This window comes from Gymnogyps californianus, chromosome 6 (assembly GCF_018139145.2).
Source record: "Gymnogyps californianus isolate 813 chromosome 6, ASM1813914v2, whole genome shotgun sequence".
NCBI classification, from domain to species: Eukaryota; Metazoa; Chordata; class Aves; order Accipitriformes; family Cathartidae; genus Gymnogyps; species Gymnogyps californianus.
Genome location: NC_059476.1, coordinates 144,603 through 169,719, shown reverse-complemented (window position 1 = coordinate 169,719; position 25,117 = coordinate 144,603). Strand labels below are relative to the sequence as shown.

The window sequence follows — 25,117 nt, the reverse complement described above, 5'->3', positions numbered from 1 at the left end:
ACAATACAAATAACATGCCAGGCAAACTCAGCTTACATTCAGCTGATGCGTGCCAGCAGAATTTAAGTAGTATGCATTTTTAATGATTTTTTGTGTTTGTGTATTTCTCAAGTATAAAATTATTTAAAAACAAACTAGCAAGTGTATTAAAACAAAAAGTGAAGAGTAATTTATTAAAGAAACTGGAGTAGAAATACAAACCTTTTCACTTGAAGTAAGGATATTCTCATCCCTACTATCATTCAGCTGAGCATTTTCAAAAAATGTTTTTCTTTCCTCTGTCTTAGTATGCACTTTTTTTTCTTTTTTCAGTGCAATCTCTTGCCTACACCTAAATCACAAGAAAGAACAAGTAAATTCAAGTATATTTTAAAAGTGTTTCATAATGAAGTGTGAGTCTGTTAGGTATCTTCACCATACACTCAGTCTGTGGACAGATACAAAACAATCATGCACAGAATTTTAGGGCACAGCTAATATACCAAATTTGTGTTAAGAGATCATGTTTTTTAATAACATTTTTCCCCCAACACCACTTATCCACTGTAGGGAAAAAACCCCAACTAAATACAGCCTCTGTAGTGAAAATACATACATTGCTTGTTCTAATTCACTAATGTATGCTTCTCCAGCAGCTTTCTCATGATACAAAGATGCCTGACTCAGTTTTAGGTCTGAACATATCAGGGCAATTCTAAGAATAAAAAGAAGAAATGTTTAAGAAACAATCAGAATCTTTCCTACGTTGCTTCATATAAACACATTATATATAAAGAACATATATTCCACATTTGTCAATCCTACCTTCTTATGACTTGGTTAATATCAGCAATAACAACAATTTGAAATAAAAAAAGAGGGAAGTGCGGTGGTTGAAATTACCCATTGATAGAGGTCACAGAATAATAGAATGGTTTGGGTTGGAAGGCACATTTTGAAGATCATTTAGTCCAACGCCTCTGCCATGGGCAGGGGCATCTTTCACTAGATCAGGTTGCTCAAAGCCCTGTCCAACTGACCTTGAACACTTCCAATGATGGGGCATCCACTGGTATCCCCAGTCCATCCATCAAACCCGTATCTCTCCAATTTAGTGGCAAAAATGACACGGTAAAAGTACAAAAATATTTATAATATGGTCTCACTACAGCATGCAAAAAACCCCATACATGTGTATGTGCTAACCTACTTTTCTGTATTGAGTAGAGAGTAATATATTTATCTACACCTATCTGATCATATATAAAAATCAGGTCATAGATATAAATAAAATACCATAAAATAAAAACAAATCTTAAGGAGTCAACAAAAAAAATTGTCTGGCAAAGCTTGGCTGCAAATCAATTTCCTATTAGTAAATCACTTTTAGTCTTGTAAGACAGTAACTCAGTAATCAATTGGCAATCCAGCTAAACACACATACATTTGTTTATGTGAATATTTATCTATTCTGTTACGTGGGATCAGTTTCAGGCATTTTAAAAATACATTATGTGGCATTTCACAAACTGTCAGGAATTAAACAAGCAATTATTGCTTATAACTTTTAATTATTAAGCAAACATTATGCAATACATTTCAAAAAAGCATGATGAAATGTTTTAACTAAAACAGCAATAATTTGCCATTGCATGCATATTAAATATTTTTGAATCAAAACTTTTAGGGCTAATTATCCATAAAAATAACAGAATTTTGGCCACAAAGGCAAATCTCTTATCTGGGCTCTAAAGACAATATATTTTTGATGCAAGATGGTAGTCTGCCTTTTGAATACTTAAAAGATAATACTTTTATTGAAATTTTTTTGGACTTTGCTTTTTTCAGTTAGGTGACAATAAGGCATTTCAAAAATTATTCACATGAAAGTGGCTTGAGTTCATAATCTGGTCCACCTTCCCTCGTGGAGATCATGTTTAGTAACAGATAAACTTAGTGGCTTTAATTCTAGAAGCAAACCAATTCATCAAAATTCTATTAAAATGTATATAAAAGGAATGAAAAGAAATAAAAAACATTACAAATATAAAACAATAAGTCACACAAAGCCTTGTTACTATTCAGTGAAATATTAATGGATTGTCCACTCCATTCAGTTTCTTTTCTATTTAAAATAAATAAAGGATACAAACCGAAGGTGATAGAGATCAGAGAGACTTCTACATTCCACAACTTCATTAGCAATAACTTCAGCTAGCTGAAAGATTGGAAGAATCAAGTGGGGGCAAAAAATTTTCTGCAGTTCTTTAGATAAAAGGTCCATAAAATACAAAGTGCAAGTCTGAAAAGAATTTTTTTTTAAATTCAATCAGTATAAACATCATTTTGTAGAGAATAAATTTTAAATTAATGATTACATCTTCAGTTCCAAACTTTACTAAAAAAAAAAAAAAAATAAAAAAAACTTTCAAGCTGAAAAAGCAGCTACGTACACAGAAAGCCAGTAAATTTATTCTGGAAGTTAAGTTCATTTCAGAATGCAGAGGACATACTAACACTTTCTGAAGTATTAATGAATACTATGACAAGGAAGTATTTCTGACAGCTGTGAACATACTCTTTATTGCACAGACAGAAAAACTAAAATGCAACATAGTTCTCTGCTACTCATTTTCTTCCTAAATAATAAATGCTCTAGAATTTCGGGGAGTATACTTACAGGTTTGGGGAAATTATCCCAGTTAATACCGTAACTATTTGTTTTCTGTTTAAAAGTATCTCTGATTTCATTGGGACAGTCATAATGAGCCCATTCTTCCACATTTGCTGGTAAGGTATCAACTGATCCTTTCCCTTTAGGCTTCTCTTTCACAATAGAAACTTCAACCTATAATAAAAAATAAGGACATTTATGAGGCCAAATTAACATTCTTGTTAGTATTAAACGTTCAGCTAACGTTAAAAAAAAAAAGGGTATCTGCTTAATATCCTTTGAAGTTTTGTCTTTTTTTTTTTTGACCTCTAGACTGTGGGTTTCACAAAACAGGGGTATTTTGACCAATGCAACAAAAAAAAGGAAAAGTATCTGTAAATTTATGACCTGTGAAGTCCATGCAATCAAGAGTGAAGGTATGATATACAGACTCACAGACAAATTCTTCACAGGTTATGAGAGTCTTTACAGGAAAGCATCTGAACTACTTAACAAATGAGCCAAGGGAAACATCTCTTAGAAAGAGATGATTATTTTAATTCTACAGGAAAGGAGTTCTTACTTGTTTCTCTTTCTTTTTGTCCTTCTCTTTTTTAGGAGTAATTATTGACTGTACCTTCTGAGGAGCTGTAAGTTGTGAAGACTTTGATAATACTTTTGTAATAGGTCCTGATGCTGACAATGATACCTAGATAATCAAATAATTACAGTTAATTATTTTCAATTTTCAATAATAATGTCAATTTCTAGTAATAATGATCATTCACTGTAAGTCACTATCCACAGCTATTAACAATCGTCACACACCATGTTATGTTTGCATAAGAGCTTTCTTCAGAAAACTAAAATTTCAAAGACTGCCAGATGCTTGCATTATTTGTACAAGCATTTAGGATGATCATGACAATGGAATTAAGTAGCTGAACTGTCAAAAGATGACATCATCCCTGTGATAAATACTACTGCTACTTTTTTAACCTATATGGTTGCAAATTTTTTTTAAACCGCTAGTCTAGATTGCTTATTCTTCTACAAGGGATGAATTTCATTACTTCATATCAAAGTAATCTGGCAGACTGCAAAGAGCCACTCTGCTCTCCTTCTGGATTAGTCTTCTATAATGCTACTAATGAATGTTACATAAAGGAAATTTCTAAATATTTAAGCATATGAAAGCATCCATTGAAAATTTCTCTGTGCATGCAATAGCACAGCTTCTGATCTTACCTAAACTAAAAAAACCCACACATTAATTTGAGAAGATGAATATATTTTGCTGGAGGCATCAAGAGTAGAATACAAAATATGAACAAAAAATAATCCTGGATGCTGCACAACTTGTGAAAATTTCAAATTAAAGGTAACACATGTCTTTTCAAAAATCAGAGGCAGCTGATTTGGCTTGGATTATTCAGGTTTTCAGAGAACATTTTAATATCTTCTACTGAGTTATTTATGGAGTCCTAACACTTGAGAGCCTGCTTTAGAAATGGACATCTGCAGTCAAGTCTGCTTTACTTTGTACTCCAAAACAAGGTTAAGTTGTCCTGTAGTACTTTCATTCCTTTAATGCCACATGATTATTCTTTTTCTCACAGTACTGTTCAGCTGTAAATAAGAGTTCTTAGAATTAATGTCATTGTCTTACCACTGGCACTGACAGCTGCATTAACTCTTAATTTTTAACTTTTTAATAGTTTATTCAAACAGTAGTACTCCTTTCAGATAGTTTTTTCTCTAGTAAGACACTCAGTCAAGTTCAGGATATTAAAAATTATGCTTACGTAAATCTGAAAATATCAATATTCAATTTTTATTTTTCAAATTCCTGTCTTCCATCAAGTGTTAGAGTCTAAACTGATTTCACAAAGAAAACTTGATCATGATTACCACAGGAGTAACAAATTGCAGACTTTTACAGCTAACTGGAATAAAATTATGAACAAGCTATAGCTTACCAATCTAGTTGATATGTCCCATCTATAGCACTAACATTGTTTCTATAATGATTTGTGGCATTAATATTATCCAGTATAGATTTAGTCCCTTCAAAGATTTACTCATATTTAATGTATAATTGTTTTCCTATCATTTTTTGCTATGATTCTCAATAGCCATTTAAATTAGGCATTCATCTCAATGAGAAATGAAACAGATTTGTTTGTTTTGAAATGCTGTAACAATGAAAAAGCGATTAGAGAATAATAATCGATGAACACTGCCTGTCTATACATTTTCTCAAAACTTAACAAACGAATCAACATCTGAATTTAATTTAACTATGTCACACAATTCCTTTCAGTCAAATGACAGCCCCTTTGATTCAACCTAAGTGAAGGTCCATCTGTAATTACAGTTCCTCAGAACTGTCAGCAATGTCTTCAGCATGTATTCTGCTACTACTAAGATTCTTTAACAAATTAAAAATACAAAATTTTAGAACCTTTTGCATGAACCCTACAAACATACTCCAGAGAAACAACGGGCCACTGCTTTTATTCTTAATGTCTCTTCTCTATTTTCCTGAGAGAAACAGTTTTCTTGTTTAATCCTTAAACCTGAGAAAATATACTAACTATACCATAAAATTGGAAATTCTAAAGACGTAGTTAAAACATCAAATGAATAGCTGGCACCATAATTACAAAAGATAACCTGAAATATACTGGCCACATTATAATATAATATAATATAATCTCACAGAATCTCACCTGCCAGATACGGACGATACAAGCATATGCCATCAAACAGTGCTGCTGATGAAAAGGAGAACTATGACCAGAAATTAAAGCCATTAATGTCTGTGCTCTAAACAAAGCTTCCAATTGTTTAATATTATTCAAATCTTCCAAATTAATTTGGGGCATGGTATCATTTGCTCCATAGTCTATCTTCAAATTTTCTGTAGGCGAAAATTTTGGTATAGTATTTTTTTCTGTTAAAAAACAAATAACATGCTCGCAGTGACAGTATTTAAAAAATGTATTCAAAAGTTAAAATTTCTGAATTGAAAATGCAAATATTTATGCAAAAATAACAGAAAAATGGAAATCCATCTACTGAAGATGTTCTTATGGCGATGCAATGCTACTTGTACCATGTTTTCAATGAATAATGTAACAGTTGTGTATATTAAATGATGTAAGCCTGACACAGAAATGAAATCCACTGCAAGCACACTTTAACTATGTCTTCTTGAAAATAAATCTGTGGGAAAGACGGTCTAACTTATTTATTTCAGCCACTTAAGTAGTGTTGCAGTCAAATAAAAAATCCTCTTGATCCTGACGTAGCGGTTTCTACGGTGACCAAAGACCATGTCCTAACTACCAGTAGCCTAGCCAGCAAGAAGTGTATTTGGCCAGCACTCATTTCCAAAACAGAAACGGGCAATAATCCAATCACAGACGGGTCAATGTCAACTAAGTCTAGAACATAGCTCAAGCTCATCCCTGTGTCTGTAATGAGATATCTTAATGGCTCTTGATGGCAACTACAGAAGATACTCTACTACTCAATGCACTCTTTTGTGCTGTGTAATTCTAGTCATTTTTCAGTAAACACTGATGTTTTATAGAAATTCCAACTCTGCTTGAAATTCAGCTCAAAACCAAGTAATTCAGCAGATTTTCAGCTTAAAGTGAAGTACTATAAAGACACAGTTCTCTTTCAACATGAAATTGATGCTCTACAACATAAAGCAGAATGCAGTAACATAACACCTATCACATAATCCAATGACTGTCACGGATGAAGTTATTAAAGTAACAGGCAAATCGAGTGAATTCTGAGCGTGACTAACACAGTATAAAGCTAGGCAAAGGGACAGTTCAGGAGACTAATTTTATTCTTTCATAATAAAAGATACAGATGGTAAGATACAGACAGGATAGGTGGTCTGCGAGATGAGTAGGAAACTGGCTAACAGGCTGCACTCAGATGGTCGTGATCAATGGTTTTTGCTTAGGCTGCCAGCCTGTCACAAGTGGGGTCCCGCAGGGATCGGTACCCACGCTGTTCAACATCTTCATAAATTATCTGGACAATGAGATTGAAAGCACCCTCACCAAGTTTTCTGATGACACCAAACTGGGTGGTGAGGTGGACACGTCAGAAGGGAGAGCCTTCTTACAGAGAGACCAGGACAGGCTGGAAAAGTGGGCTAGAAAGAACTGTATGAAGTTTAACAAAGACAAGTGCAAGGTCCTGCACCTGGGACAATATAACCAAAGAGCCCAGTACAGACTAGGATCTGTGTAGCTGGGGAGCAGCCTTGCTGAAAAGGACCTGGGTCCTGGTGGACAACAAGCTGAACATGAGTCAGCAGTGTGCTGCTACAGCAATGAAGACAAGTCAGATCATGGGCTGCATCGGCAGAGCATTACTAGCAGAGATAGGGATGGACCATCCCACCCACTGTACTCAGTGCTTGTAAGGCTGCAGCTGGAGTATCGTGTCCTGTTCTGGTCCCCATAAATCAAAAAAGACGCAGACAGACCAGAGAGGGTTCAAAGGAGGGCCACGAAGATGATCAAAGGGCTGGAGAACCTGCCGTATGAAGAAAGTCTTAAGGAGTTAAGGTCTTTTCCCGTGGAGAAGAGAAGGCTCAGGGGGACCTCATCACAGTTTTCCAGTACTTAAAAGGGCAGCTACAAAGAGGACAGAGGCTCTCTCTTCACAAGAAGCCACATGCAGGGGACAAGGGGCAACGGGTACAAGTTGCACCGGGAGAGGTTTCATCTTGATATAAGAAAAAAATTTTTTACAGTGAGAACAATCTATCAGTGGAACAACCTCACTGGAGGTTTTCAAGACACAGCTGGACAGGGTGCGAGATAATCTCACCTAGGCTCCCTTTTCCACAGAAGGTTGGACCAGAAGATCTTTTGAGGTCCCTTCCAACCTGGGCTGTTCTATATTTGAATCTAATTTTTCTTATTATATTATTTCAGTTTACATTAAAAGTTTTGTAAAAAATTTCTTGAAACACAGGCGGTGTAAGAAGTCTAGTAATCATAAGCAACCATGTGAAACTGGGTGGCAAGATCGTTAAAGAACAAATACAAACTTTAAATCGCCATAGGGCTGTAAAAAAATCCAACAAAACCACTAACAGAAAAGTATGAACAGAATATTGCTACTGTGACTTTAATCAAATGTGTGACACTAGAGACACTGAACATTTATCTTTTTCAATGCAAACACCAGAAGTACTTGTCTGATCTATCTCATCTATCCACACAAAAATAAGAGCAGAGCAGATGCTGATTAATGCTACACAGTACAGTATTGTTCCAGAAATCAGATACTTTTTTTTTCCCCAATTAAATAATGGGGTATCCTATCAAAATAGGTCCCTGAGTCCCTACCACTGCAAGTGGACACAAAGTAAAAGGACCAAAGAATTTTTACACAGTTACATAAGTACTTGAAAGCAAGCATCCCTTTGAAAGTCATTTTTGAAAAATCAATCCTAAAATGCTAGATAAAGCCAAGGAAAGAGCAATGGACATAGGTACCCAAATCTTGGCACTGAAACCATTTCCTACAGTGACATCTGGCCCTCCACGAGGATGCATTTGAAACAAACTGCCTAGCACTGCCTTCTGGTAGCATCTCACAAGTCAGGAACCCCTACATCAGCCAGGAGCTGAATCTCACTATAGCAAAAGACTGAGAGTAGGTCTCCATGGCACGACACAGAATTCACAGATATATTTAAGCTAGCGTTGAACAAGCGACAGTGAATATTGGAGAAAATACAGTCAAGCTGGTGCCATTCCTTGTGGTAACTAAGTTGTAAATTAAAAACGTCCCTTGCATTTGCTGCTGAGAAATTCCTCTGAAGGATATACACATTTTACATACCTTCTTCTTGTGAGGATTCCATAGAAAATTTCATGTGTAGCAAGAGATCTACCACCCAGTCCAGAGGTTTAATAACATCATTGAGGGGAAACTGGTTACAATATAACCATTCAGCAAATTCCATCAGATAATCAACTTTCTGCCATTCATTTTCTTGTTTCTATACAAGTAACAAAGGAAGAGTTCGTTTATATTTGGTGATGTAAACCATCGAAATGATATTCAAAAGTTCAATATAGTCTTAACAGAAGCAAAAAATAACAATTTGACAGTGAGCAGTTTTATTGGCATCACATAATCAGTGTTATGCTAAACAGAATGTAACAGAAAACTCCACCAGTTAATACTTTGCTTTATCAAAACTTCTTGCAATTGGCTACTCTTAAGACATTTTCCTTTGGCAGGACTCAACTGAACTTACTGGATACCAAGATTCAACCATACACAGTTTTCCAACTGAAGAGCAATTTCAAAGTTATAGAAAGTAATGGTCAAGTATATGGCCTTCCTACCAGTTCAATTATGTGCTTCACAGAACTTGCAATCCCATGAATCATTTGAGAAACATCATTCTATCAGCATTTGAACACATAGTAAAAACTGACAAACCTGTAAAGCAATGATTGCATTTTGAAAACAGCTTAACTGTCCAACAATACTTCTGGAGACTGTTACCAAATGACGCCACATATGTGACAAATAATCTTCACTTTCATCTCTGAATTTCTGAATGTCCATCATAAAATTGCATCCCAATCCTGCCTTCACTGTAGCCATATGTTTAAAAATCAGGCTAGAAAAAGACCAAACAAATTGCAAATTACTTGCATCTGTACCTGTAAAGTAACTTTGTGAGTAGGATAGATAGTTCGTATCAGTATAGTACAGAGATGTAAAGTTTACAAACTGACATAAAAGGGCACAAATCTTTAAACTCGGATAAGACTCCATAAACAGTAACCTAGATAATTTAGTTTCCATTTAATGTAAATGGGTTTACAGCTAGGAAAATTAAAGTTTCTGCTACATAGTCACATCTCATGCACCTATTTTCTTGGAAAAGTAAGATACTACTTATATACAAGTTTTAAAAAAATGAAATTTACAAATATTATGAACAGATTAATGATAAGAAGCACTGCCAATGTATGTCTTTTTCATCGAAAAGACACAACAGTGTTTTCTGTTATAACAACTGACAGGCTCACAAAAAGTAATCATAGTATTTTCCCAATGCAAAATAAAAAAATACTCAGAGTTTTATACTTCTTAAGAATCAGGATGCTTATTTTAATAAAAATAAGTCAACCAACTTACAGCCTGTGTCTTGTCTGAGGCAAAACTTGAATACCTTCATCCAGGACTTTCAGTGCTGTCTCCCAATCAGCTTTATCAACATATATGTGGAATAATAAGCCATATAAGGAGGTTCTTAATGTCAGGTCTTCCTCAGCACCTTTGAAGTATATTCAAATGATTTATTAATATACTGCAGAATTAGAATAATGATATTACAAAATACTGGGTTTTTTTTTTATTACCAGATCAAAAGAAGGAAGAACATGCCTGGGAGAAAGCATCCAACTGATAACCCAAAAATTTGAAAATCCTTTGTAATCCACTGATGCAAAGGCAGCATATCTTTCTTCTCCTAAAAAGATAAAAAGAAAAAAAAAGCCCTTTATCTTTCAGTTAACATATGTCTTTAAGTATTACTGTACTTCTGTTTCATTTGTAAACAATTAATATGGTTAATATGAACTATTGACCTGTTACTTAAATAGCTACTTGTGCAGGAGATGAAAACCACAGCCATTTCTCCAGGATGAGTTCTATAATACAAAACCAATACAGCAATAACCAGACTCAGTAATATTCAATCAGTTACACTGATTAAATAACATGAAATCTTAAAGTACTCTGTCAGAGAATCACAGAATAGTTGGAGGCTGGCAGGGACCCTCTGGAGCTCTCTAGTCTACATCCCTGTTCAAAGCAGGCTGAAATAGAGCAGGTTGCTCTGGGCCTTCATCTGGGCCAGTCATCTTTTGAGTACTCCAAGCAGAGACTCCACAACCTCTCTGGTCAAAAACGAGTAACAGCTTATTTTTTCAGGCTATTTTCAGATCATTTTTAAAAGATTACCTAATGATTCTTGTCCCATTTTGCTTACCTGGCTTTACCTGTGAAAATTTGACCATCACAATTCTCACGCAAAGGTGAGAGACATGATGACTGTTTCCCTCCCCTCTACAGCAGTTTTGCAACTTCAAAGGTAAATTCACTCTATCTTGTTTCACAAATAGATCCATATACAGTTCTACTGATATACTGACCATTGAATACTTAAAGGACTATGCTAATAAATAATCTGAGCTGTAGCTACAACTTTTGGGTAATCATTACATTAGCATCATCAAAGATTTATCAGATTTGGTCAAATCAGCATTTACTTCTGTCCTGGTTTCGGCTGGAAAGGCACAAAGTCTGACCAATCTAGCGGCCTTCTACGATGGAGTGACTGCATCAGTGGACAAGGGAAGAGCTATGGATGTCATCTGCCTGGATTTCTGTAAGACTTTTGATATGGTCCCCCACAACCTTCTTGCTACTAAATTGGAGAGATGTGATGATATTACTGTTTAATATCTTCATCAGTGACACAGACAATGGGATTGAGTGCACTCTCAGCAAATCTGCTGATGACGCCAAGCTGTGCGGTGTGGTCGACACGCTGGAGGGAAGGGATGCCATCCAGAGGGACCTCGACAGGCTGGAGAGGTGGGCCTGTGCGAACCTCATGAAGTTCAACAAGGCCAAGTGCAAGGTCCTGCACATGGGTCGGGGCAATCCCCAATATCAGTGCAGACTGGTGATTAATTGAGAGCAGCCCTGTGGTGAAGGACTTAGGGATACTGGTGGACGAAAAACTGGACATGAGCTGACAATGTGCACTTGCAGCCCAGAAAGCCAACCATATCCTGGGCTGCATCAAAAGAAGCGTGGCCAGCAGGTCAAGAGAGGTGATCCTCCCCCTCTGCTCTGGTGAGATCCCACCTGGAGTACTGCATCCAGTTCTGGGATCCCCAGTACAAGAAAGACATGGACCTGCTACAGCGGGTCCAGAGGAGGGCCACAAAAATCGTCAGAGGGGTGGAACACCTCTCCTGTGAAGAAAGGCTGAGAGAGTTGGGGCTGTTCAGCCTGGAGAAGAGAAGGCTCCAAGGAGACCTTACTGCGGCCTTTCAATATAGAAAGGGGTCTCACAAGAAAGATGGAGAAGGACTTTTACCAAGGCTTGTAGTGACAGGACAAGGGGCAATGGTTTTAAACTGAAAGAGGGCAGGTTTAGATTGGACATAAGGAGGGGATTTTTTACGATGAGGGTGGTAAGACACTGGCACAGGTTGCCCAGAGAAGGTGCAGATGCCCCATCCCTGGAAGTGTTCAAAGTCAGGTTGGATGGGGCTTTGAGCAACCTGATCTAGTGGAAGGTGTTCCTGCCCATGGCAGGGAGGTTGGACTAAGTATCTTTAAAGGTCCCTTCCAACCCAAACCATTCTATGATTTTATTATTCTGTGGAAGGAACGTGAGGGTAAAGGACAGCTTCAATGCTGACCACAGCAAATTGAGAGAAAAACCAATCTGTAATCTTGTTTTAAGAAAGCTAGTAATAGCAGTGGTAAAGCTTTTGTAGTACTTGCTTTTACTTTTTTTTTTTTTAACTCATTTTTAGTTTTCAGGCTAGTACATATCCTCAAGTAAGTGAACCATTGCCTTGCTGAACTGAACTAAAAGTTATCTTCTGGTATATGCTTCTCCAGATGTGACTGCATTTAAAAATTGCCTACGGTTAGGCTGATTAAGGATCACTGGAGACCAGTTCCTGCCTCTTACAATGGTTACTACAGTATATAAAAAAAACCTCAGTAACTCTGGAAATAATCAAATGTAGAATGCTCTGTTTAGAGGAAATATTTTTTTCTAACTAATATCAGAAGTCACTATATAGTCTAACTCACAAGAATTACTAACATTTTCAGACATAAAAAGTCTATGCTATCTATAACTGTATACTTTCATTATCTACATTAATGTCTTGCTTTTTAATACAACTTATTACAGGTTCACTCTGAAAATACGCTGTGGTAGTGAGTTAACTATATATACATAATGAAGTATTCCTTTTTATTGGTTTTAAATATATCATCTCTGCAAATAACTAAGCCTTTAGAACTGTGCCTATGAGCAATTACTGTTATATAGTCAAACACTGTTAAAGTTCCATTAAGTTTACAGTCTTCACTGTGCTTCCAAGTACACAGTGTACTCATCAGTTCTGCCTCCTACGCACCCACAATCAAGCAGACCAGTCACCATCTCTGATTACTTGTGATTTATACATGGCTTGAGGAGAAATCAAAATTAAGTTTTCTATTCTTGTACTACACTGCTTGATGATCTGAGATGGAGACTAACACTGGTACCACTGTGCTTGAATGCAAGAGTGATTAATAAAGCCTTCAAGCGCTAACTGAAATTGTGCCCATGGAAATGCACAGGAAAACTCACATCAGCTTCACTGACATGTAAATCAAATCTAGAAAGAGAAATGGATCAGCTCTGGAGAATTCTGAAGTAAGAAAAGTTGTAAATGTGTAAGGATGTTTCAGTGTGCAGAAGAAATTTCATATGGCGAGATGTGTTATATGATACACATCACCGACATATTGTTTCAAAGGGATGACTTCTTCAGTTTACACACGCTGTTCATAATCAACAAGTATTTATCACTGACTCCCAGCACAGTCTGAATTACAACTCCTTCCTACTGCCAGTGCTAAATAGTCTGTTAAAAAACCTGAAGATATGCAAAGTAAAAATTCCTTTTTGCAGGTAGAAGAGAAATTTGAACCTGCAGGTGTGGGGAACCTTAATTACATTTTTTTTCCCAAGTTTGTGTTTTAAGATCTATTTTCATCCTTTCCAGAAGTGATTGATTTTTTTCTGGATTTTCTTTTGAGTATTTTCTAAACATTGCCTTTTGTAAGCTTCACAAAGTGAAACACTACAGCCCCCCAGACAGCAAATTATTTTGAACAAAACTGTTATAAGTTTGACAATTGCCTAGAACCAGAAGAACCACCAAATGGAAAAAAAAAGAGTATGTAGTCCCTGTATGTGTGAATGTGTGCTATGTGAAAGCAGGTAAGAAACCATGTATGTGTTTATGACAAATAAGTCACTTTCCCCTCTTAGGAAAGGCATCTTTAAGTATGCACCCAGAGCTTCAGAGCAAACCAAAATTTTTCTTTATCATCAGTACCAATCACTAAACACAAGCACAATTAACAATACCTATTAGATATTCTTACCTGTTTATTTTTAGATTCTGCTTTAATTATATTCTTAAGAATTATTTCAGTAGGTTCTTTAAACTGCTGTCTGTCATGTGGAGAATCTAGCAACGGTAAACATGTATTCCAAAAGTGTCTAGCTGCAAACATTACAAGGGAATAATTTCCGGCTTCACCTGCATACCTGAAGAAAGTGAAGTACAGTTTAATGAAGGAAAACAATCACACTCTAGCCAAAATAAAGGACTTTACTTCTACAAACATCCAGGTTTAGCTGATCTAGGCACCACCATATATGATCTCAGCAATGAGGGACTAGCATATGAGCTTCATACAAAAGATATTTTCCATTTGTATATACAAAACACCTTCACACATTTCACAGAAGTAACAATAAACAGGTACCGTATTGATGGTTTTACTGTGTTTCTGTGTAATCTTAGCTCAAGAGCCTTCATTAAAAAAACAGTAGAAATCTACTCAAGATGTTCTCATTGGAATAATCTACTTTTTTGGCTTCATTAAAAACTTTGGCTACATTAAAAAATAGAACAAAACAATTATTAAAATGCTATGGATTTTGCATAGTACAGTACCACCATAACACAAGAACATACCCCAAATGCCTCTAGCTGCATTCAAATTGTTTTGAGCATATTCCATGCAAATGTTACTTTGAATTAATAAAATCTAGTAATTCTCCAGATTGTGATACAACACAGTACTCATACGAGTGAGCAAAAGCTTTAGGATTTAGCTAAAAATTATGAATTGGTATTAAACAATCACCCATTGAATAGTTTTACTATTTTCAAAAAAGTAGGTTTTGAATCTGGCGATCTTTGTCATTTTCTCCCACAGTTTCATGATTTTTAGAGTCCATATTCTCACATACCTTATGTCTTATCACTAGACTTATTAAGGCCTAGTTTTTCCTCACCACTTTTTGTCTCCCTTTTGGAATGTGTTGAGCTATATATATATGCTCAGTCCTTCCTGAAGGAGTGCTTGTCATAACATGCAAATTTAAAAAAACACAGATTCATCTGCAATATGACATCACCTTCGAGTTCTGTTACACTGGCTAGTATAACTTCATTCATCACTCTCTTTTTTAATCATCAATGGAAGGAAGAAAGCATTACAATGTTAACAGCCTCACATCAGCCATCACATCTTCATCTTCCGAGTTCTAATTGCCTACTGTTGCTCATTAATTTATTTCTTCCAAATAGCAAAGAATTCATACCAAAGTCATGCATCATCCATGTAGCACCTTCTCCTGCCTATTCATTATTTAAAGCAGTCTTTCCACTTTGTGTTCATGACATACAGTGTACAATATTAACATGATGCTCTGCAACAGTAGAGGCTGAGGACTGACTGGCTGAGGAGTAGCTCTGCTGAAAAGGACGTGGGGGTCTTGGTGGACAGCAAGCTGAAAACCAGCCAGCAGTGTGCTCTGGCAACAACGACCAACAGCATCTTGGGCTGTATTAACAGGAACAGACAATAGATTGAGGGAATTGATTATCACCTTCTAGTCAGCACTCTTTAGACCACATCTAGACAACTGCATCCAGTTCTAGGCCACCCAAGACACGCCAGACACAGACAAACTGCATTGAGCTTAGTGGAGGGCCACCAAGATGATCCAGGGACTGGAGCACTTGCCTTGAGAAGAGAGGCTGAGAGTACAGGGCTAGTTCAGCATGGAGAAGAGTTGGCTTTGGGGGACCTAATGAGGAGAAGTTTCTTAATAACCTAACAAAGTTATTGAGAAGCAGCAGCCAGGCTCTTCATAGTGGATGGCTGGACAAGCAAGAACGGGTGTAAGTTGAAATAAGAAAGGTTCAGAGTGGATATAAGCAGAAACTTTTCCCCCATGAGAACAGTCACACAGTGGAGCAGGTTACTCACAGAGGTTGTGCAGTCTCCATTCCTGGAGGTTTTCAAGACCAGACTGGATAAAGCCCTGGGTTGGCCCTGCTTTGAGCAGAAGTTTGGACTAGAGCCCTTCTGAGGTCCTTTTCAACCAGATTTTCCTATGATCCTATGACATTACAAGATCAGCTATGTGGAAGGTACTTGATAGATTTACTAAACTGTAAAAATCTGTCAAATCCTTTGTTAAGCATTTCAACTAACAACTACTTTATCAGTCTTGGGAGAGAATATGTTGAACCCCAGATCTGTGAATCAAATTTTAGGTCTGTTTTACATTAGTCTTCTCTCAAAATAAAACATACCTGGCACTCTGAACAAAGGCTTTTGATGCTGCTACACGCAGATGTTTTCTTCCAGACAAATTTTCCATTATACTCTTTCCTTGTATACAGGCAGTAGTGCTTAACATTTCTTGTCTCACTCTGTTACCAGGCCTGAATAAAGGCAAATAATTCAAGAAGTGCTAGTCTTACAGTCTAAGAACATACCAATTCCTATTAATGATGTTTTCCAGTTGTTACTAAATAGATGTCCCTAGCTTTTGAGGTTACAAATGCTTCTACTGACTTTTAAAATCAGAAAATATTTGAAAAACTGAACATTTTGTGAAAAGATACCAGAAATAAAATATCTTTTTCACAGCTCTAATGAAAATAACTGTGAAATCAGATTTTAAAAATTCTTATCTACATTTAGCAAGGGGAGAAAATAGATTTGGGGTTTTCTCCCCATTATTCATTATTGTACACCAAACAAAATATTAGTCCAAAGTCAAACTTACATGACAAGCAATTAAAAACCGAAATAGGAAAAATTAGACAACTTTTGATACTTTGTTTTGGAATTGGTCTCTCCTATGTCTGGTAAAGTATGCACAGGGCTCTGGAGAAATTGATTTGGATCATATTCCACTACAATTAAAAGCAAAGAATGTAGATTTCAGTCCCAACAGTTAATCAGTTAAAAATAAATAAGTAAATAAATTTGATATCTTTGGTTAATAGTGATTTTGTAAGAAAAGAAGTAATACAATTTGCAAGAATTTTTTTAACGTCTTAGTTACAATGTGCAACCATATACAGAAATGTAGACACTCTAGTCGGCCTACTTCCTACCCTGTGGTGAGAACTATCATGCAGTTATGATTCGTGTCCACGAGAGGACACCAGTGTTCTACAGTGCAAGTTAACAACAACAACAACAACAAGTTTAAAATAAATATTTAACCTTTGTCCTGAAGTTGTGCTTTACCATGGGAAGACTAAGTTTATCTTCCATTTCTCTGGAAACAGCACTGACAATCCATGACTACATTTCTTTGTCAAAGAATCAAACATTTTATCATTCACTAGTTTGCAGATTGCTAGATATGCAGCAAGTATTTTCTCAATTTCTGTAATGTTCTGCAACCATATATTTCATATTAAGATATCTTATTTGGTTTTACATATTTTTCCCCATGTAGCAAACAACCATGAATTTCAAAGAGCAGAATATTTTTTTAAAAGAGAAATCATTTTTCAGAGAGAAAAATGCACAATAAATTATATTCGAAGTGTTTCATATGTTTATTTCAAACTTCCTACATTCCAACAAATTGTTACTAAATGGAGTTGATTCCTTCCTCTTTTGATAAAATTACATACTGTTTTTGGAGGAAATTATATAAAAAAAATAGAAGGATCGAAGGATATCACCTTTTTATAATAAAGGACTCTACCAACAGATCCATTTATATATGAAACCTTTTTTTTCTTCTTTTCCTTTGAGGTCAAAATTTTAAATTATCAGTTAAGTAAGACACTGGCCTTTTAAATAAATGAGTTACATTCCTGTTGCACCCATATGCATAGGTCTAATAAAGACCATAAAGACTACCTGACACCAGAGCTTGGAATATAGTAACTGCTATCACCTATTATCACTCACAGTTCCATCTTGTTCCATGCACTGTGTAGACCCTTTGTGTATTAGAGCCAGTTCAGCATTGGAAGCAGTTTGCATCAGCAAAAGAACTAGAATAAGCTACTTTTTGCTTGGAAATTATAAAAGTGTGAGAAGACCATGATTGCTAGAGACCATTTCAGAAAAGCAATGCTCCCCAGGAAGACATCAAACATGTATATATGACCTGTCGACTCACTTGGATAACAAAATTCGTGTATCTTCCTGAACTGGGTCCAGAGCCACAATCTGGATCTCACACTGCCTTTTACTCAGGCTATGCTGCAGAGTTAAAACATCATCTGCAGTACTTAAGTAACTGGTAACGACAGAGTCAGCAGAAGTAGGAAAATTTCGCTTTCACCTCTAACTGTACAGTTTCTTCTTAAAAAAGATTCTTTCACTTTTGATTATGTGATCAGATGCATTTACCCTATATACTCTTTCTTCAAAACTTAGTTCAAGTATATCACAGTAGCATGCAAAATTCCATGTACTTACATTTCATATTTCTTAGTATCTCTATTGCAGAAAAAATGCTCATCTGATTGCAAGATCCTTTTGGAACAAGTCATCACTATTTCATAGTCATGTGATACATATGCAAAATATGTAAGTCGTGTCAGTGTCTGCAATTCCACTAAGGAATCTGACCAACTGCATTCTAAAGCCAATTTCACTAACTGGGGGGGAGGAGAAAAAAAAGAAAAAAGAGAGTTTAAATGTCAGGTTTTTATCATGCTCTTTTCTATAGCACTTACATGCTTACAGCTGTACCTTCCATACAACCCACCTGAACATGGAACAAGTAGGGGATAAAACAATCTAGAAAAACAAAGAGTGACAAGAACAATCAAAATATACACTAGAGAAGCATCGTTCACCTTGTAGTAAGTATTATAATAGTGTATGTAAATCCAGCTGTAAATGTGCACACCTTTTGACCAGCAGTATCTGCCAGGACTTACAATATGTCATCAGTCCTCTTCTGAAAATCAGTGGAACAGGACTTTGGAAATTCAGAGCCCAACGTAGTTAAGCCAAAGGTAAGAATGGGAGATAGAACTGGTTTTACAACAACAGTGTTTCATATATAGTTTATTATAGGATCTAAATGCCTTCCTTGCTCTTGCACGTGTCAGTCAGAAAGTTCCATCTTTTTAAGATAATAGGAATTGTTAATGAATTGGTCAAAATGAGGATACTACAAAACTAAGCCACTGAAGTAATAGCTAAAGCTAACTCATACTATTTGGCATAAATCTGTAGACCAACTAGAAATAGATACCCATATATTTATAAGGACCCAGATCCTAGTCTTTAGAAAGAAGGACTTCTACAAAAGTGTTAGACAACGTCACCAGATTCCTAGCTAAATGGGGAAATACGTCTTAGTCCTTTAAGAAAGCTCTTTACAGGACGTAGAAATTACAAATGTGATAATCAAACAGGTAAGACTACAACTCACTGTTTTGAAAATATAGGGTATAAACATTTCTACATCATCTTTATTCCTCTTGAACAGCCTGGTAACCAACAGGATCACAGGAAAAGTGTGGCACTATTCAGCGTGAGTAACCATGGAAGGCTGATCAAAAGCAAGTACTTTAAGAAACTATGTCTCATATAAGACTCATCAAAAAGACAGCTGATTTTTTAAATAGTAACAAATTGTAGTTGTGTTCTACCTTGCAACTGCCAAAAGTAAATTCACTATAACGTGAAGTTTTCTGTTGAAATTCTGAATACGTCCAATACAAACCCTAAAATACACCTCTCTACAACTACCTGAAAGGAGGTTGTAACGAGGTGGGTGTCGTTGGTCTGTTTTCCCAAGTAACAAGCGATAGGACGAGAGGAAACAGCCTCAAGTTGCGCTAGCGGAGGTTTAGACTGGATATTAGGAAAAATGTCTTCACTGAAAGGGTTGTGAAGCACTGGAACAGGCTGCCCAGGGATGTGGCTGAGTCACCCTGCCTGGAGGTATTTAGAAGACGTGTAGATGTGGTGCTTAGGGACATGGTTTAGTGGTGGACTTGGCAGTGTTGGGTTAACAGTTGGACTCGATGATCTTAAGGGTCTTTTCCAACCTAAATGATTCTATGATTCTATAAAGTTTTCTGCATGAAAAATGAAAGGTCAGAAGTCTGGTTCTGTACAGAATTCATACGAATCCATTATGTTCATCTGAGGGTTATGGAAATAATCTGTTAGAGCAACATGGGAATAATTCTAATACTGGTATTCTAATGCTATCTGTTTTTTGGATAAATGAAAATATTCAGTCACAAAAATCTACCTGTCGTAACTATTCAATCTCTTGGAAAGTTTTAAAGGAAATAATGGTACAAGAAAAGTTTCAAAATTAATTTTGCCTCCATCCAAAACTGAAACTGAAATCAAATTTATACTACGCAATTTCTTAAAACTCGAGAGCTAATAAAACAAAACTAAATACCTGAGATAAGCTAGGAACAGTGAAATCCATGAGACCCAAGCCATTACACGAATACATTTCTAGACCAACAAGAATTCTTGTTGTAGGATTTTGTGCTTCATCATTATTCTAAGCAGAAATAAAAAAATTCACATTAACAGATTTTTTTTTTTGCAAGTAAACATTATTAAGGACATTAATTGAGATGACAATGTAATAATAACTATGTTTGAAAACCTTAATTTGCACTAAGCAAGTCTTCCTCTCTTTACTGTGTCCTTAAAACGGGGGATTTTTGTATTTATATGTATGTGTGTGTATATATATATACACACACACGTATTTATTTATTTTAATTAACATTGTGAAATCTGAACTACTAAAATTTTAATATTAAAAAACATAGCAACAATACAATGAATATAAATTCCATATATCACTCAGGGATTCTGGTTTTATAGACATAATAAAATAAAAAGATAGGAGTGAAATATCACTTTCCAACTTACTAGGTCCATATTCTATATATAAAGAGATCATATTAAATGTTGATATAAATATAGCTGATTTTTCTTAACATTTTTAATGTAGCCATTTTATTATTTTAAATGTATGAATTCAAAACCAACTCTGTTATACAGTCATCATATGACAAACATCACCATGATTATTCTTCACAGCTAAAAACAGAAGGTAAAGTTAAGAAATGTAAACTCACTGCTATGCCCAATGTGAAAAATTTGCTGTATTCCGTAAGGATTTATGGGAACTACAGCCAAAATTTATTTTCACATTGTATTCAAATATACAGAAGAAAATACACATTGATAATTCCAGTTATTATTAAATGAATTTATGAATTTAATTTTTATTTTTCAAAGAAAAGTTTCAACATTATGCCGGATTTCAGAGAAATAATACCTCCTCCTCAGTCCCAAGTTTACGTCCGATCTGCTGCTGATTTAACTGTTTTGCTTTCACCCACGTAGCAATGACCTGTTGTTGTGCAGCAATAGCTCCTGTTTCATTAGGTATGGCTCCAGCTGTCACATTTAGGGCAAATTCACAAATCTAAACACCAAGAAGAAAAAAAAGACTGAAACACAGGAGAAATGTGGAAAGCTCTTTGTATGGAACATTCCACCCATTAGTTAGTTTACAATTATTGCACATGCATCTCTCAGCCTAACAACATCTCCATTAAGTCAACCCATATAGCAAACAGGAGTTACAGTCCTCAGCCCCAGTTGGTGAGGAACTTCAGTGTACATTTGGTGAGGACCTGTGGTGGCAGGAACTGTAAAAGATGGTAGCTTATTTTTTGCAAAAATTTCTACAATTTTATTTATATGAATTGTAATACATGACAGCAGACCAAAAAAGACTACAAAAAATGACGGCTTTGTACCTCTAAGGCAGCTTTGATATCAGGAAGTCCACTGGGATCTACTGAAAAAGACTGGATGACATTTGCTTTTTCATGTTTCTTTGCCGCAGCTTTTCTGCTTCTGTCTGTTGCTTCATCTTTTTTTCTCTTCTCAGCAAGTTTTGGCTTTGGAATCCAACAAAGAATTAAGCCCCGAGCCAAAGCATTACATAACATCAATAAAATCGCAGTACATCTGTAGAAGAAAACAAAATCAGAAGTGCATACTGCATCAGATCAACATAAGAGGAATTAATAAAGTTTATTACTTTCATGTAATAAACATTACTTGAAAATCTAGATTTTTCTTAGAAAGCAGAATTATGGACGTTACAAAAAATTTTCCCATTGGAAAAGCAGTTAAAATGGTTAAATGTACAAAAAACCACAACCAGCTTTCACAGTTTACATCATACTTTTTCAGCTCTTTCTATAATTGAAGCTTCTATTTCCTCACAGAAAAAAAAAAAAATCATATTTATGTCAGACAAACACATTTAAAATACAATTTTTTATTAGTGGGCTGCTATGCATGAAAATAATAACTATTTCCTAAAAAATTAACCTAAGCCAAACCCCTCACATAAAACCATTTATTCATTACACTGTTACTCTTCATGCCAATCAATTGCTGAGCTGGAATTACTTTTTTTTTTCCTTTCCTTTTTTTTTCTTTTTTTTTTTTTTTTGAGAAAACACAAGATGAATTATGACTAAGAGATTATTGCTGATACATGCTAATATAAACATCAGAATTAATAAGCAGGTATTACCAGTCTTCATCTCTGCACAAGCTGCACTTTAGGCTTTGTTCTCCAATACTGTTAAAAGAGCCTTCTTTGCTGCTGGTCCTAAGAGTTTGCCTAGTGCTGAGGTCACTGTCAATAATGTGCTAAAATTTCTAGGATTTTGTCCCACAGTCACACTCTGACTTGAGCATCTCCTCTGTCATAGTCCATCATTCTCCCATTGCATTTACTACAGAACAGGATTTCTCTAAACCACTGTGGAATCTATGTTCCCATTTTCATGGTCTATTAATGTGCACACTCCCTTTATTTTTTTTTTCTCTTTTCTCTTGTATTTCAGAACCAGTAGTAACCACCTTACTCTGATGAGAAATATTTAAAATGAACTATATTTACAATATAATTCAACTTCAGAGCAACTGACAGCAAGCAAATACATTTCGAGCTGTCCTGCAAACTCACCGGCTAAGAAAATTTTCCTGATTCTTTCTGACTAGCTTAACAAAATGCTATTTCACATGCACATGTTGCTATTCCACAATGAAGAGAAATTAATAGTGCTTAGTCTAAAGTTAATATGGCTTGTAGTGAATAGTAACAAAGAAGAAACAGAAAGGATTAAAAAGTCATTTTCACACCACAAAATTAAATTTATCTTCTGAACTACTCTGTATATACCAAAGTCCTTCTACTACTAGTGAAAGCCAGCAATAAGAGTCTTTCACAGCACAAAGTGATTTACAATGTTTGTGAAAATATTTTTTCTGTTTTAGAAAAAAAGGGCATGTTCATAACCAAACATCTAAATTTACCCATTGTGCCCAACAGCCTTGATGGCTCCAAGAAGAGTCTGCAGATACTCAATAATTTCCCTCTGTCTTCCTGAAGAGATAAGATGTCTATTGTAGTTTAAGATATACACCACAGCATTGTGAACAATCCAGGCTTCATTCAATTCTTCTCCTATTTCGGCTGCACGTTGGAAGTTTTCCATAGCATACTGAGATAAGTAGTCTATCCATAAACTATAAAATTAGCATAAAGAAGCTGTTATTCCAAAACTTCAACACTAGAATTCTATCATAAGGTTAAATATGCAGTAATACATCTCAACAACAACAACAAAATTTTAATTACCTTTCAGTTGCATTTATTAAGTCTTCATCCATTAACTTATATTTTACTTGGATGAGAAGATGACTCAGGAAAGGAATTAGTATCAACATAAAATGAATAGTCTCTGACACTCAAATGCTATTAGCTTAAATAGTGGCTATAGTTCATGCTTCATCCACGTGTTTTTTTAAAATACATGTGTGAATCCACACATCAGTGCTAGAAATCATTAAATATCCATGACAGGTCTCTACTTGAATACAGATACAAGTAAGGCATTCCACTCCAGTGTTAAGGAGGCATCTTTTTCACTTAACAACTGCATGTGTTTTTGCACTTAAAGGTATCTCCAGATGTTCTGAAATGCTAAAATCATTTTTAATAGAATAACATCTTTTTCATAGTCTGTGCAATAACTTTCTTTCAATAACGTCATTTCTTTTCTTTTTTTTTTCTTATCAAGATGTACCATTACTTAGAAAAAGCAATATTAAAAATAGTCTTGAATGACGATACAGAATGGCCATGGTTAAGTCACAAAACCAAAAGCACAAACTGACACAGGGCATTACTTTGTCAACAATGGTACAGCACACAGTAGACCAAAGTGCTTTTTCCCTGTGAGTTTTTAATCTAATTGGGTAAACTCAAAACCAGCTTAGTAGCAAATTTTGGAACAGAATCTTCATCTTCTTTGTCCCTTGGTTCTGATCAGTTTATACTTTTTCCCGTTTCACTGAAGATTTGCAAGCAGACAGTTTGAGAAACTTTGCTTAATCTTCAGACTAATGAACAGACTTAGGGACACCACTCTGACATGCTGCTCTTTCAGGACATGACCGCTGTCACAATCAGGCTAATATTAGTATGAATGTGAACAGAAGAGAGTTTAAATATCATCTTCAGAATTCTCCCCCCTCTCCTCCTTTGCAAGAAATAATCATGTAAGACCAGAAAAAAAATGATACTTGCTATGTTCTACTCCCCCTTATTCATTTCAGTTGATTGGATGGAACAGACTAGTTTTGCAAACTGAAGTAATTCATTGTATGTATTCAGGTGCTCACACTTCATTTTAGTTATAGGAGCTATAAAGCAAGACAAAGAGTTTTTTGATTTGGGGAAATATATTTTTAAATATAGAATTTCATGATCTGAATGTCAATATAACATAGATTTTATAGTTTTTAAGGTTGGGATACTAGCTTCTAGTTTCAGAGAAATAAATGTTAAATGAAAAATAAAATGCACACTCCAGAATGAAAGCAAACTAAAGAAAAACTATTTCAAATGATTTTTTTAGATTCTTTTCCTTTTCCCATTACCATGACTACCTACAAATATGAAGCATCTGGTGACAATGAATTTTACTAAGAAGAAATAACTTTTGCAATTATCATCTGTGTGTGATAAAAACAATCTGTTAGAGTTCCTAGGGCTTGTTATATATTAAAGAAAAGCACCTGTATGTTTTCCATTCTGGATCACTTTCAGGAAGATATGAAACATATCCGGGACGATACTGGCTTGTATCTTCTGGAGGTACAGCATGATCATTCAGTTCAATTCCCTGCAATCTTAATAAATGAACAGTTGCCTGGAAAGATACAGAGAAATAA

The 25,117-nt window shown here is 35.5% G+C and overlaps 2 protein-coding genes across 2 annotated transcripts in view; one reads left to right on the top strand and one right to left on the bottom strand.

The window, feature by feature from the left end:
* ALDH18A1 (aldehyde dehydrogenase 18 family member A1) overlaps window positions 1-25,117 on the top strand; it is a 148,437-nt gene that overhangs the window by 31,560 nt on the left and 91,760 nt on the right. The gene's annotated exons all lie outside the window — the stretch shown is intronic.
* Window positions 1-25,117, bottom strand: part of CFAP46 (cilia and flagella associated protein 46) — an 89,351-nt gene that overhangs the window by 35,749 nt on the left and 28,485 nt on the right. The window contains exons 17-35 of the mRNA XM_050899072.1: window positions 24,962-25,095; window positions 23,195-23,407; window positions 21,616-21,829; window positions 21,129-21,278; window positions 20,229-20,336; window positions 18,272-18,453; window positions 17,970-18,089; window positions 16,129-16,260; window positions 13,898-14,063; window positions 10,088-10,172; window positions 9,839-9,977; window positions 9,131-9,314; window positions 8,522-8,681; window positions 5,365-5,588; window positions 3,216-3,341; window positions 2,660-2,827; window positions 2,133-2,281; window positions 596-694; window positions 202-331 (exon numbers count right to left, since the gene is read on the bottom strand). Of these exons, the coding sequence (XP_050755029.1) occupies window positions 202-331; window positions 596-694; window positions 2,133-2,281; window positions 2,660-2,827; window positions 3,216-3,341; window positions 5,365-5,588; window positions 8,522-8,681; window positions 9,131-9,314; window positions 9,839-9,977; window positions 10,088-10,172; window positions 13,898-14,063; window positions 16,129-16,260; window positions 17,970-18,089; window positions 18,272-18,453; window positions 20,229-20,336; window positions 21,129-21,278; window positions 21,616-21,829; window positions 23,195-23,407; window positions 24,962-25,095 (2,883 nt within the window). The remainder of the gene's footprint in view (window positions 1-201; window positions 332-595; window positions 695-2,132; window positions 2,282-2,659; window positions 2,828-3,215; window positions 3,342-5,364; window positions 5,589-8,521; window positions 8,682-9,130; window positions 9,315-9,838; window positions 9,978-10,087; window positions 10,173-13,897; window positions 14,064-16,128; window positions 16,261-17,969; window positions 18,090-18,271; window positions 18,454-20,228; window positions 20,337-21,128; window positions 21,279-21,615; window positions 21,830-23,194; window positions 23,408-24,961; window positions 25,096-25,117) is intronic.